This window comes from Zootoca vivipara, chromosome 4 (assembly GCF_963506605.1).
Source record: "Zootoca vivipara chromosome 4, rZooViv1.1, whole genome shotgun sequence".
Taxonomy (NCBI): Eukaryota; Metazoa; Chordata; class Lepidosauria; order Squamata; family Lacertidae; genus Zootoca; species Zootoca vivipara.
The window spans coordinates 58,145,636-58,161,618 of NC_083279.1; the positions used below are offsets into that span (position 1 = coordinate 58,145,636).

Consider the following 15,983-nt stretch of genomic DNA (forward strand, 5'->3'; position numbering starts at 1 on the left):
AGTTGTTTTGAGTTTGGGTTTTTTATGCCCTTATCTAAGCACTGCAGCTATGAAAACACATCACAGTTTCCACTGTTAGAGGTGGGAATATGACAGTAATGAAGCATCAGTACCTCGGATTTCCCTCTCCCTCTCTGTGTGTGTCATTGAATTAAGGGAAATGGTGCTTTATTCCCACTTTCCAGTTTCCCTTCCCCATGCCCTGGGGCCAGGCTGCTTGCCAAGCTAATTAAGATTTAAGAACTGTAGCTTGACTGCTGTGATTTGAAATCCAGATTCAACTGAAGACTTGTAGTTACAAGTTCAAGTCTCTGAATTTGGAAGATTGGCTTATTAGTGCACAAGTATGTTAAGCCACTTTACCTGAATTTACTGGAATTTTTAGCATAATCTCCTTCTGGCTGTAATTCTGTGCATTTTTGCATATCTGTCTAGGGAAGCATTCCTGTAGCAATCCATCAAAGGTCTTAGAGTCATGATACATATTTTAAAACCTGCCACCAAAATACTGTTCATTTATGTGTATTAATATGTCAGTCTTTGTGTGTGTGTGTGTGTGTGTGTGTGTGTGTGTGTGTACGCGTGCAAGATTTGCATATTTGCTTTTCTATAAGTCATGGTCTCTTTTCTTCCTAGCAATGTACAAGTATATTGATTACAAATTCTGGTTTTTAAAAACCAACACTGCTCATTCAAGCTTTCAGTTGCCTACGTCATTATTTTTTAAATGTGAATACTTTGTTATTGTGCCAAGCCCTTAGGGAACAAAGTGAAAGGGGCCAAAAAACTAGGTCAACACCAAATGGATGTGCATATCTTTTTATGTATCCTTTTCTGCCTCCTTATGCTTTCTGTAGTCCTGTTTTCCTTAGTGGTAGAGGTAGTGATCATGAAAGAAAGCAAACATGATTCTGAATCACCTTTTCAAAGGGTGACGTTCAAGTTAGGAAAGAAGAGTTAACTCTCTTTGTTACCATTAGTATTAAGTTGACAGGTCCAAGATGGAGGTGCATCAAAGTTCAGCTTTTATATATTTGCTGAAGAATATGGTAGGCAAAATAGAACATAGGAAGTTGCCTTAAAACAAATCAAACCATTCCTCTATCTAGCTCAATATTACCGTACCTATATTGGCTAGCAGAGGTCCATGAGGTTTCAGACAGGACTATATTTCCATTTGGAGATATCAGGGATTGAACCTGGCACATTTTCTGCTCAAAGCATGTGCTTTACTTCTGAACTAAAGCCTTTCCCTTAAGATCTAAGAATATCACTGTCTGTTTCTCCCTACCTATATTTCAGAAGTGTAGACACAGAGGCCAGAGAAGCATTTGAAGGTGGGCATTAAGATTCTAATAACCCATGTCCATAGAGTTATTCCTTTTGGAGGCAAAAAAATTCCTTCTGCAGCTCTGCTGGGCAGAAGGACTTCCATTTCCCCCTACATCACAGTTTTTCGGGTTGTGGAGGAAGCAGGCTATGTCCTTGTCTTATGATTTGTTTAAGACCATTGTAAATAGAAGATCCAGTTTAAGTATCAAAAGTTTTATAAAATCTTTTCCGCCCTAATAAAAACATATTGGGACATGCTTTAAGCACAATGTAACATAGATTCTGTGGAAGTTGTACTACTGTGAAGTCATTTTTGGATGCAATAACATGAAATCTTTGCTGTAATTGCTACGGAAGCAAATATGGGGGGTTTCATACATGGAAGCCAACAGACTTTGGGAAATATGCTAAAAGATTAATATAAGAATTAAAAAGGCACTGCTAATACTGGGTAATTAGACCTTGATCTAAACTGTCTATCATACATGAATAACAGTATCCCAATGAAAATTAAACATTTAAACATAAGGTGGAATCTATATTTTATATACTTGTTTCCTTCCAGAACATTATAATGAGCAAAATGCAAGCAATATATAAGTTTGACACTTTTTATAGATGCAAATATCATCAAAGCATTTATAAACATTAATGAAAAATGAATTTATGCCACTTAGCCAAATTTATTTCTGTTTGAAATTTCAATCTTTCCCTGCAATCTTTTTCTCTGCTCCATATTGCTGAAAGGCACAAAATTTTGTCAAATTTATTCAAGCTGTTAGCATGCACATAGAACATTAAGTAGTTGTTCAAATGTTGCTGAGCAGTAAAATACTATGATAAAGTGGCATCTTGCTGTGCCTCCATTACATCTTCAGCACTAAAATTAATTTATGATCAGTCATCAGTTCATTTACATGTCGTTTTATGCGAAATCCATCCTTGCTGATGAATGTGTATCCCTAGATCCATTAAGCTAGAGTAAAATCTGTGCTTTATAATATGACCCTGCTAATTGTTGCATTACCATTTTTATGAGATACAAAATCTAGCAGGTCCCCTTCTCAGAGCACATATTAAGCCATGAACACCTTATTTCCACTAAATGAAGTCTGCCACACTTCCTGCACAGTAAAATGAATGCTTAAAAAATAATAATTAAAAGGACAGATTTCCCTCCCTTGTGTTATGTGCTTGTGTGTTCTATATTACTACTTTCAGGTGCAACCCTGATTTATTCTTCAGAGGACATTATTGTGGTTCATTTACTTGGCCACTGACATCGCAATGGTAAGGCAGGGGAGAAAGATAACGTCTGCCAGTCCTTGTCACCATTGCTGATGTCATTGCTTCCTGTGGCTAATGCCAGTGCAGTGATTAAGAAGTAGACTCTCTTGCATAGCCAAATCATTAAAACATTTCACAGATGCCACAAGCAGTCTTTTAGATAACAATGCTAAGCATGTTATACCACAATTTAACTGCAACTTGTCTGGCAAGAGTCCCAAATTAACAGGTGTTTGTCCTTGTTTCAACTTCTGCGACGCTGAAGTATATCCTACAATTTTCCATTTTAAAAAAAATCATCCTTGACCAAAAGAGGTCCAACCTATTTTAAAGCATATAGCATGGCCCAGATATAAAGCAGAAAAAACAAAAATCTGGCCACTGCTAACGTAGATATAGTCAGAACTTCTGGCAGAATGAAAATGTTATGTGTGGGCATTGTTTTATGAGTCTGCCTGTTTATGATGATAATAAGCAGCATTTCAACCTAAAGCACACCACTCCAGCTTTTTAAATGAGCCAAAAGAAGGAGGAGCATTTTTTTCCTCTGGCAGGAGACTTGTTTCTATGCTGGATGTGGATGACGGGTGAAGCACCCCTTCCTTCTTCCACCAGCCTGCTCGCACGCACTTCCTTGTCACTTGTGGCTAGGGCTAGGGTTAAATACAAGGCTCTACTACTCTTTCATTTGTCTTTTGTGTCTTTATAGTACATTGGGGATCTAATTGTATAAGAGAATCACTAAAATATTCAGACTGCAATTATGGCATATTGTCACCTCGTAAATATGTCTACCATATTAAATAGCAAAACACAGACAAAAATTGAAGTTACATTAAGCTTTAAAACATAGTGGGGGGGGGCAGCAATCACTGAAGTGAAAATAAAGCTTTTTGGCTTTCTTTTGCTGTGGAAATTCTATGGAAGATTCATTTTGAGATAAAATGAAATTTACAGGTTTACACACACCATAGCTGCCAAGTTTTCCCTTTTCTCGCGAGGAAGCCTATTCAGCATAAGGGAATTTCCCTTTAAAAAAGGGAGAACTTGGCAGCTATGACACACACACACACACACACACACACACACACACACACACACACTCCCACGTGTATGTAGCACTGAACTCAATAAAACATAATTCACATTGGGCTCTGTCAGACCTCTGTCCTATGACAGCCATAGATTATGAGGTGCTTTCAGTCTCAGTCTAGCCAAAACCAAGAACTTCATCCAGCACCTTGGAGACTGCAAAACATGTGCAACCAAGGCCAGAATTTGAAGGACCATAAAATAATTTGTGATTGTAAGATTTATTTCCCTCTAGATTCTAGCAGCTTAATAGTACACTGTGCATGTGTGAAAGTATAGCACAGGTAGGGAACCTTTGACTTGGACCTCAGTTTATCCCAGACTTCTATCCCAACGGAGTCCCTTCCTTTCAGTTTGGTTTCCATCTTATTTTTCCTGGCTTTATGCCTCTCAATCCCACGTGGTTTCAAAACAATTGGAAGGAGCAACATTTTATTTGATAAAAATACTTTATTTTTTGTTTTACTTGTTTCCTGGTTTTATGGCTGGGAGGGAGGGGTTCTGAGAACAAATAAGCAGGCTTCTGCTGTGTGTGTGTTTATATAGCACACTAAAGTAGAAAGTGATTACTTTCACTGGCTTTCCAGAAAAGTAGCAGAATTGACCCATTGTATTTTTTAAAGCAAAAACAAACAAAAAAACCCTTTTTTCTACTTACTTGAGAGTAACCCATCAAATCAAGCAGGACTAATTTCTGCATAGACCTATGCAGGACTGGAAATTCAAATCTGAAGTCATGGCAAAAAATTAAACAGGGTCATATGCATTCCAGATTAGTTCATCCAGAGCACTTTTCTCTCTGGCTCTTTCCATCACCAGTGTTTGTTACACTTACAGATTGCATGTGCATCCTCACTCATGGGCGTAGCCCAGGAGGGCAGTTGCTCCCCCCCTAAATCAAGTAAGTAAATAAAAATACTTCGCTAACTGACCAGTTGCATCACAGATAACTTGGTTCTCAAGAACAAAAATGTTGCCCACTTCTTATGTAGAAATAGACCACAAAAACCCATGCAAATGAACATTGTCAACTAATTCACCTATGCCCTTCTGAAATGGTAGAGCATGTTGCAACTCTGAGGTTCAGTTTTCAGTAATGTTCAGTAGTGCAGTCCATGGGTATCTTTCTTGGAATATAGGTGTAAACATACTCTGCCTGTATTCTGATGTAAAATGGTCCCCAGCTTTGTAGAATCATAGACATATCCATTGGTTTTCATGTCTTCTTGCTGTCATAAATTCTGTTGCCACATAGCATCCATTTAAGGCCAGAGTCTTCACATTTGAAGCTGAGGTGTATAAAATCAATTCTTTCAAGCAGAACCACTAGAAGATAACTGCATCTGAATAAAAAGACTAGTATTTCAGAGAGTGCACTATAGATGCCTATTACTGTTACGTGGGCTTGTTAGCTTCGAGAAACAGAATGCTAAATGTGAATAAGAATGATATCCATCTCTTTTTTTACCTCCAAAAACATCTGGTAACACTAAGGTCCAGGAACAAACTTGTGAGTCTAGCCCCCACTTCCTCTTTTATTTATACCTTTTTGATTGCTTCAGCACCTTGAAATTTTTATGGAAAATAAAAAGAGAATTCAGCTTTTTCAAATAGTGGATTTTGTTCTAGATAAAGTGCTTACTGCTGCTTTCAGCAGGAGGAAAAATTGCAGCTGACAGACAGCATGGGAATTCAAACAAGCTATTGGAAAATAGAGTAAGCTGTATTGTATGAAATGGACACCTGCTTGGAGTCTTTTTCATCCTCTTTGAAAAAGGCACAGCTGATCTGTGACAAAATTAGATCTGGAGTTCCCTAAAGCCAGATTTAAACCAAATATGCTGCTCATCCTTGTGCTCAAATTTTAAGGGAACGTTAAAAGAGCCCTGTTAGATCAGAGCAAAGACCTATCTACTCCAGTATCCAGTTTTCCATAGTGGCCAACCAGATGCCTATGGAAAGCCCACAGATAGGATATGAGCACAATAGCCTTCTCCTGCATTTCCCTAGTGACTGATATTAAGAAGCACAGCACCTCTGATCCTGAAGGCAGCCACATTCATTATGGCTGTACCCGTTCCTACAATTATGCCCCGTGAATATGTCTAATGCAATCTAGGCTGGTGTTGCATCTTCTATCCTTCAGCTTTATCGGATGGTATTGGGTTCTAATATTATGAAGAGGGAGAAAATTATCTTTCAATCTGCTTTATCCATACTATACATACTTTTAAAAACATCTGTTATGATGCTTCCCCCAGCCCAAAGTAAAGAACACAAACTACTGTAACCTTTTCTGATGGGGCAGTTGCTAAAGCTCCTTTATAATTTTGGTTGCCTATTTCTGCACATTTTCCAGTTCTGCAATATCCTTTTTGCAGAAACCAGAACTGTGTTTAGTAATCAAATAACTGCTTCATCATAATTTGTATAAGGGCATTGTAATATTACCAGATTTATTTAATTTTATTTGTCCCTTTCCTTATAATCCATGACATGGAATTCACTTTTTCACAGCTACTTATTTGAAATTTCCATTAGGTTATCCACCATGATTCCAATATCTCTTTTCTGGTCAGTCACCACCAAATCAGGCCCTTTCAGTGTGTATGTGAGTTTTGGGAGTTGTATTTGCTGCGGGGTGCATACTTTACACTTTCACTGAAACTCATTTAGCATTTTAATACTCATTCACAGAGTTTGGAAAGATCCTTTTGAAGCTCCTCTTGATCCCTTATTGTTTGATCCTTGAATTATATGATGTCATCTCCACCTCACTGCTCACTCCTGACTTCAGATCATTTATAGAAAAGTTTAAAAGCACCGGCCCTAATACAGATGGCAGGCAAAAAGAGTTTTGACAGGGCTGTAAAAAAATTCCAGGAGGCATTCTGTACATCCCTATATTGTCAACAGATACCTCCTAAAACAAAATTTGGAAATAATTTGCAGATTCCTCCTCAAGCATATCATTGGAGGGACTTTAAGGAAGAGACTTAAGTGAAGCTAGAGAAGATTATTGGGAGTGGGCATGTTGTGCCTCCCCTAATAATTCCTGATTTTAAAAAATGCAGTTAAAAACAAACATCTGGTGATGTCTTGTTAGTGTGGGTTAGTGTCACTGCAGGTTAGAAAGAGTTTTCTGTATGTTTTAAAGGAGCAATAACAACCCAACAACACCCAATGAAAACCAGAGCTTATTGCTTAAAGCTGCATTACAGCTCCCATCACTCCCATCCATTGGTCACACTAGGCTGAGCCTGGTGGGATTTGAAGCCTAGCAACACCTGAAGTTTGAGCTTAAACTACTTCTAGACTTACTCCCTTTTAAGTCCCTTTTCAAAACTTGCATATTAATCACAAGGTCTTGTCTTAAGTAAACCAACAAAGCTGCAAATGGCTGTTTAATATAAAAACCAAACTTTTCCCATTATTTCCTTATTTAAAGATAGCTATTACTCCTTTTCAAAAGAGAGTAATTTTGGAGATGCACAAGACATGAAGATCATCTACATGAGTTTGTTGACACCTCTAATATTTGCCATGCTGCATTATCATATTCCTGAGTCATCTTTTCTGCCATATATAATTTTAAAGTGATATTATTTTAAATTGGTTTATATATAATATTCATATATAAATATTCCCATATTTTCTGTAATGTTGCAGTTCATCTTTCTTTCTCACTCTGTCCAGTTGAATTTCTGTCTTCCAAATAATTTTATAATATTATGAAAATAGAAGCATATGGGTTCACAGTTGTGCCATGCTTTGTCCTGCTAGAACACGCTACACCTAAATGTCATAGTAAGCACCTGAACCCGGATCAGAATGGTCTGATATTGGTTCTGATGTTGTGGTACTGCATAAGGGCAACCCAACAATGTTGTCTCACAGTAATCGTGACTATCCCTATCACCAAGGGCGGTTTGGGCCTTCTCACACAAAAAACCCCAAGCTGTTCTTTTGGGTTGTCTCTCACAAACTACAGGGACATTTCTGATTGCCCTGATAGAATTTCTATCTCTGACACTTTAAAAAGAGCTGAAATGTGTAGTTTGATTTGACAGTGCAGTTAGTTGTGTCTGTAAAGTTTTTGACAGTTCTGCTCTCCAGTAACATCCCTCGAGTAGTATCCTGCATTATTATATCATACAAGAAGGGATTTTGGGAAAGGATGAGTTGCCTCCCTGTACTGAGGCTATGACACCATTATTGTGCACCAACTCACAACATTGCTGTTAATATTATTCATACACGCACATACACCAGCTGATTCAGCACGTTCTGCAGTCATCAAGAAAATATGCAGTATAGGGAAATACAATAAAAGTGTGTGTGTGTTTACTGATATATAGACATACACACAATACAAGACCTTTAAGCAGCTTAGAATATCAATATTATATAATTATAATTTAGAACTTGTTTTCAATATGCAGCTTATTATTGTAAACACAGGCTGTGATCCAACAAAGGATCAGTTAGTGTAAGAGATCTATGTACATAGTCAGCACTTTGTTTTCTGTTTGGGGTGTATTTTTTTTTAATGGACATCAATGCTGGTCTCTTCACCAGTGGGAAAGTGGGAAATGCTGCAGCAAAAAGAGCAAGAAAAGTTTAGACTTCATGTTTAGGCAATTTCCTTGCTTGCTGAGTTTTTGTTGTTGTTCTGGTTACATCCCACAAAACACCTAAACTGATTTTCATTTAAAGTATACGTGTCCTGGTTATGGAACTCCTAAAGCTTTTTTTCATTTAAAGTAAATATGTTGAGCAGTTGACATTCTTTCTTAAAATGATGGTCACCAAGTCAAATGAAGCAAGGCTTGTTTAAAATTTAAAAAAGAGAGAGAAATTCCTTCCAGTAGCACCTTAGAGACCAACTAAGTTTGTCATTGGTATGAGCTTTTGTGTGCATGTACACAAAAGCTCATACCAATGACAAACTTAGTTGGTCTCTAAGGTGCTACTGGAATTTTTCTATTTATTTTTATTTTCTTTCGACGGCAGACCAGCACGGCTACCTACCTGTAACTTGTTTTAAATCATTATCCTGAACGTTTCTACACACAAATAATCTCTTCAGCTAGCCTGTTGCAGTGATTTCTGTTCAGAAATCTATGTAGTTTTACTTTTTAAAAAATGGCTTTTTCATTTTTTTCCAGCTTGCCTTAGCTTTTTATCTTGCCTTTCCTACATCTGTCTATGTCAGGAAGAGTCCATTTGGAAAGTAACAATTTTATTTGTGCCTCTGGCAAGCAGAATCAAATTGTCAGTCTCTGTTGCGCTTAACCCACTTTCAGCCTGTCAAATCTCTGTCGACTCCTTCAGCTTCTGTTCTTGTATCTTGGAGTGCAGAAACTTGTTTATTACAGCATACCACTGTATTGATGCTAAAAGATTTGGTCATTCCAGCACTGCAAACTATTTTCATTGTTTTGGAAAGCTAATTGGCACCAAAGCTATTTCCTTTTTTTTTTTTTGAATAGCACTGATGTTTTGAATGCTCACATAGGTATCCTGTGCTTCTAGTTTCAGCCTTGAGACTCTGAGATGCCCCAACAACTGTATAATCATTGTGCTCGTTGCAATGGGCTGGCTGAAAATGTCTGTTTTAGAATTTGGATAAACTAGTAACTAGAGCACCTTTACTTTTAGTAGTGGAGTAGAAAAGGGAATGTCATCAGATACAGCTTTGCTTAGCACTACAGCACTTTCAATGACAAGCCAACATCTGCCCTATTTAAATCTTCCATTTCTTCCATTCTAAATGAGCAGGAATTCCCAGTGTGTGGTGAGACTTGAAAATCCTCAGAACTTGAAGATTTTTGAATGGTGCCATTGGCAGCCTTATCTCAAGCGTGATCTGTAACTTTTCACCTTGAAGACTAGAGGCTGAGATTTTAATTCCAAATTTTAAGCCCTTAAATTTAATACCTTTTATATATCCCTGAAAGCATATATTCCCTGCTCATACCTGGAAAAGCAAAACGCAAAAGGAAAGATTCCATTTGACTGGATTTGCCTCATTCCTGAATTTTCTACACACTAAACTTACTCGTGCCACACTAACCTACAGAAGGTAGTGATTAAGGGTGGTATGCAACTAAGTTTTGTTCAGAGTAGACACATTAAAATGAACCTGACTAAGATATGACCACTAGTTTCAGTGGGTTTGCTTTGAGTAAAACTTAGTTGAATACCACGCCAAGTAAAGAGCTTAAAAAAATCAAACTTACACGACAGCCGGTAATAATTGTATGATACAGTGCATTCATGTTTTTCTTATTTTGAATTCTGAGATTAGAAATGTCCACTTAAAGATCCTTTATTTTAAAAAGTTGACAAAATCTGAACTTCTCCATTGGCTGAGATCCATGGTAATGGGGAAAACTGCAATGATTTTTTATCTGAATTTCCCTATTCTAGAAATACAAAATTGAGATTTGAAAGTAGAAGAGGTATTTTAATAGCCCTTTGGAATTTACATAAGTTAAGCTATTTCATGTGTGCAACTCACTAGCCCCCTACATTTGTTTTTAGGTTCACTTGTAAATGGATGGGGTTCTGCGTCTGATGAGGACCGTAACTTTTCTAGTCATAGATCTAGTGTAGGTAGCTCCTCAGATGACTCCATCTTTACCAGCGGCAGTTTTGCACAAGCTCTGGTTGCAGCAGCAGATAAAGCTGGGTTTAGGCTGGATGGAACCAGCCTATCAAGAACAGGTTTGTAGACACAAAGCTAATGCTTTTTGCATGATGTGGGCCTCTGTCTTTTCTTTCTTCCTCCTTTCCTAAGAAAAGTAAAACCTCAGCATAAATAAGCCTAACATGCATATAAAGCAGATGGTTTGTTTCTGCCTGTTAGGTTTTTTGTTTAATAGTACTTCAAGCAGAAACAAAGCAGTGCAGTGCACAGACATTTTAACACTTCTCTTGACTTTGCTATGGATTTACTGACGACATACTGCCTTTTAATACGGCCTCAAGGAGACTACTAATTTTGCCATGCAATTTTTGATGATTTATTATTTGCAAAACCTTCTCACAATCAATAATATTTCTTGTGAAGAACTGCACACTTAGCTTTTATCTCCATTACTGCTTCTCTTTTACATCTCTCTTGCCAAATGTATTTTCTGGGAAGACTGTGAGCATGGGGTGAGTTGGTGAAAGTTTATCACTCTAACAATGCAACAGTTTAACAGCCTTATTAAATGGTTGCCTTTTAAGGCACTTAATCCAATCATTTATTGTGTCTGACAGCAGGATTATAATTAAAATTGTATCAATGACAGCATCTAGTTAAACAAATTAGTTGCATTGGTTAAACAAAGTGACTCTGATTTGGCTTTCAAATGCCGGATAAAGGCAACCTTATATATATATTTTTTCTGTGGTTACTTCTCTTCCCTTCTCTGCAAAAAAGATGAATCAAAGTACATAAAATGTTTAGAAGTAGGCTATGGTTGTGTTCAGATCATAGTAGGTGCATTAAGGAAGCAGAGGGAACTTCCTAATGGCAGTTTGCAGACTCTGTAGCTACTACACGAAAGTTTTGTGCAGCCACTACACAATGTTTTGCTCTGTATTATTTTCCCATTTATTCTATTTTCGTGGAAAACTGAGTAAGTAAAATTCCAGCAAAAATACAGCCAGATTAAATGAGGAAGGCATTTTGATAGGGATCATGTTATGTGGATGCTGCACAGAACTTGCATGCATGAGCAGCAGAGTCCTGCAACCAGCAGAGCAAAGAACTATGGTGTGGAAGTGCCCAAAGGGATTACTACACAGATCAAGAAGTTTCAACAGCATAACAAACTCATAACACCCACTATGTGGGGTGGCTATCATATGGTTGTAAAATTTAAACCAGCCTGTACATAAAACAGAGGGCTTTGTAAGGGTTTTGGCATGCATGCTTCTCCTACAAACATCACAAGTGGCCTGTGTGATAGACTCTTGGAAGTGAGCAGTGCACTTGCCACTGAAAGCAGGGAGGAGTCAGGGAGGAGGAGTCAGGCTTTATAAGATTGCAATCTCATCAAGAACAATAAAGGACTAACATACTATAGTATTCTACATAAATCCTAAGGCTTGATATTAAAGTATTCTTAATCAAGTAGATTATTGCCAACAGGTGTTCTTCCATTGGTCTTGAAAAACTGAACTTAATGTATGCTTGTTTAAAATGATGAAACCACTGTAAAAAACAAACCAAAAACCTCACTTTATAGAAAATTTCAAAAATACAGCATATCGTAATTTCTAAGGCGTGGGAGCTGCAGGAGAGGAATCAATTAAAATTTGCCCCCTTCCTCCACCACTACTAGAGATGTCTCCTGGATCAAAAGTCTTTCCATGAGTGCTGGGGCACAAACTGGATTTCACCTCGGGTTTCTATAACAGATATGAAATGGAAGACATTGAAAAGAAAGGAAAATATACATTCTTACTAGAACTAAAACAGTCTGCCAATTTTTGAAATGAATGGAATAACTTTTTTTTTTTTGCTGATAAACACTCCATTAGTACTGAAGGGAACACAACTGTCTCATTAGATCTGGAAATGACAACTCTATTTTATTAGCCAATAGCTATCTTTTTCAATAAATATTAACCTCTGCTTGCATACAAAATAATGAAATATGGAGAAATCTTATCTGAATTAGCCTGTTCTTGAATGGTTTGGGCCCCAGAATAAATTGTCTAATGTGGTTACTTATACAATAAAAATTCGGCATGTGTTGGCAAAACTGAGGTTAGACTCCTCGTCCAGAACACGTTTTCTGCATAGAAGTCATGATGAGTAAATGTTCCTTCCAATCTTTTTTTAATATAATTTTCACATTTCTGTTTAGCATACAAAAAAGGTGGTCAGCAAATGTTGGAAATGTTTTTCAAATATACTTAAATAGTAAACTCTAACACTGAGTTTGTCACTTTGCTGGTGGTGCCGTCAATAACAGTCGTCATGAGTTTTCATGTGAGGTGTTGCAAATAAAGAAACTGAAGCCTTTAGAGCAGGCATGTAAGCATAATAACATATCAATTTCCATTTCTGTTTGTAGGCAAACCATATTCCTCTTCCCAGAGGCCTCGGCCAACCAGCCCCTTTTCTACTGACAGCAACACCAGTGCAGCTCAGAGTCAGAGGCCTAGGCCTACCAAAAAACACAAGGGAGGCCGAGTGGACCAGCCTCCATTGCCTCACCGTAGAGAAGGAATGACAGATGGTAAGTTCTTTGTTAGAATTCATTTCCATGTTAAGTGTAAAATGGTACTTTCCAAATTAGTATACCAAGTTACATGAAAGTTTATATTAAATTGTTCACTATTTTTGTCACATTTCTTTTCACAAGTATTTAGTTCTACATTAATAATATTCAAAATATATAGACTTCTACATATTCTCACAATTCATTAATTATAATTTATCTTATACTTCTGATTAAGACAGTGGTGAAAATGCTTTATATGTGTTAAGATCCATGTTAAATATATGAAGTAAAAGGGGTCCATTCTTTCTGGAAAGTTCCTGTCAATTTACTTCCCTCTCCTAACTACATAAATTGTGTCAAGTGTTCCATTAGATCAAACTTGGTTCTACTAAACCATTTATTCATAGTTACCAGAGTAGAATTTTTTTGTTTAGAAGCAATTTAAACTTTTGCTGCAGTTAGTATCATACCAATTCCATATGTTCTGCATATATCTTATTTCTCAAATAACCTATTTACTTATTTCAACAATTTATTTACCACTTAACACTATATAAGTGATAATATCACAGAATAATGTTGCATTATATTTAATGGATCCAAATGTCTGTTTCATATGCATATCATTCCAAAAAGAGCTTATCTTCTTATATTTCCACCAGATATGCATGAATATGCCGCTTATTTATCAACCCTCCAACATGCATATCTCTAATTTGAACAAATTTGTGGTGTTAAAAACGCACAGTACAGTATTTTGAAATTATTCTATTTTAAAGAAATGTAAGGTGGCATGGCAGGATCACAAGGAAAGGCAGACTTCTAGATTTCATTTTGTATTTCCACTTCTAGCATCGTTTTCCTTTTAAAGCAAACAAACATCTTTTCTGTCACTGTTCTGTCTTGATAAGTAATTGATATATTTCTTATAACAATGTTTTGCTCTACTACCTTGATTATCTCAAAGGTGGTCAGTTTATTTTCCATTTTCTCATCTCTCAAATTTCTTATCAAAAAACATTTTAATTGATGATAGTGAAACCAAGATGGATGTTGTGATTCCATTTTACTTGCTATTTGTTACTTTCAAGTCTTTCAGTCAGTGTTGATGTTAGATCTATGTCAGGCTATGAATTATGGCTAGGCTAGTTAGCCAAGCATTAGTTTCTCCTACTGAGCTGTGAAATCCAGTCCCACCAGGAAAGCAAAGCAATATTATATGAATTTATCCTCACACATATGTCTGGCTTAATATAGGCTGTTTTGTGTTATTTTAATATTTCAGCTTCATTCCACAGCTTTTGACAAGGTTTTGTTCCTTTCTAAATCGTAAGATTACACATTTGGTCCAAGTTCAAACAGTAAATAATATTCACATTGTTGTTTACTGATACAGTGGGGGAAGGGTGGACTTTGGTCAGTAACTTACTTTAATGTTCTAATATATAACAAAAATTAAAGAATGACCAGTTTTCCAAAAAGTCCGGTAACACCTGAAAGACTGGGCTCTTGTGCAGGGTTTTAGGTTAGAATCTACTGCACAGATGCATTATTATTTTTTTCAAACTAGAACAATACTTCAGGTTTGGTAGGACATGTGACCAAGAAGAAATTTGAAACATAACTGCAGCTTGACTTCCTGAGCAACATACTAGATGTCCCAAACAACCCCACCTTGGAAATAATAGTGGCAAAAATATGAATGTGGGAAATTACTGTAATGTAGATTCTATACCACCAAGGACCATGATTATGGTGTCAAATATTCCACCCCTATTTCTTGTTCACTAGCTGTGATATAATTACAAATAAGGCTGCTTGAACAGTAGGCTATGAGGTCAAATTTTGCATGTAATGGTTGGTAAGCTCAACTATTTTTGTACAGGTGGTGCATCTTCTCATGTAGACTTTTCCCAGCTTCTGCCCCACACGCCACAGCTATAGCGACCTCACCAGCCTTGAATCTGTCAAAGCTATAGATCTTTGAATAAATGTCCTCAATTATTACTGCTGCTATTTGTACAGTCCATGTGCATCAATATCAACTTTCCTGTTCTGGTACTGAAAGTATGTTGCAGTTATATCAAAGCTAATGAAAGCTGGTTTTTGTTCAATCCTGGAGCACATGAAACAGACATTACTTCCCCAAAGGCACCTTCTAATTTACTTATGAGATGTTTCTCGCAGTGTGTTGCCTGAGAAGGGGGATAACTCCTTCAATTTGTCAACTAACTCACCGATACTGCACTGGCATTCATCATGTTTTTAAGAGTACTTGCACAGTTTCTCAAATGCCAGTGATTTTTCTGAATTGATATGTCATCCAGTTGTACTAAATTGATTGTCTTTCATGTGTAGGGGTTCTGACATGCCACAGGTATCGTAGCAGCAATGATTGTGGAACAAAGCCTGTATTGTACAAATCCATTCATTGCCTTGTTTTGTTGCAAGTTCCCTGACTGAATCATTTGCACTGTGATGACCATATTAACCTCAATCAAGTCCTCAATCAAGCTGCTTATTTCTCTCTACCTCATTGGCTGCTGGCAAACTATAAGGGTGCAGTGTGTCTTGAAGTTAAATGCAGCAATGCTCAAACATAAAACTGCTGGAGAGCGGGACGTAGTACTTCCCTAGGAGGTCTCTAACAACGGATATGCTTATACACAGTGCATGTTGTTACAACACTTAACATGCAGTTTCACATCCATATGTTAACCAACTTAGGCCAACTTCCCTTGCTACATTTTATCTTAATTTTTTCTAGACCATGTTCCACAACAGTTGCCTTTCTGCATGTTACCATCACAAATTACACAGCAAGTTTTCCATCTCTACACCATCTGTAATGACAAAACAGAACAAAACAATTAATTTGCAGTTGTTACTAGCTATTACAGTATCACAATATGAAATAAAACAAACAAAAGTGCTTTCACCTAGTGAACAGTTTTCAAACATTATTTTCCACATCTACTTGCCTGAAGTAATATGGCTGCAATACCAAAATCATGATCCTTGGGTTGTACAGAGCCCACTCATTTT

At 37.0% G+C, this 15,983-nt stretch overlaps 1 protein-coding gene across 4 annotated transcripts in view; it reads left to right on the forward strand.

Annotated features, from left to right (window-relative positions):
• Positions 1 to 15,983, forward strand: part of ROBO2 (roundabout guidance receptor 2) — a 417,793-nt gene that overhangs the window by 384,160 nt on the left and 17,650 nt on the right. For 2 of the 4 annotated variants that reach the window (XM_035115776.2, XM_060273643.1), the window contains 2 exons: positions 10,258 to 10,440; positions 12,789 to 12,953. In XM_035115776.2, the coding sequence (XP_034971667.2) occupies positions 10,258 to 10,440; positions 12,789 to 12,953 (348 nt within the window). The remainder of the gene's footprint in view (positions 1 to 10,257; positions 10,441 to 12,788; positions 12,954 to 15,983) is intronic. The other 2 variants (XM_035115781.2, XM_035115784.2) reach the window with 1 other exon arrangement.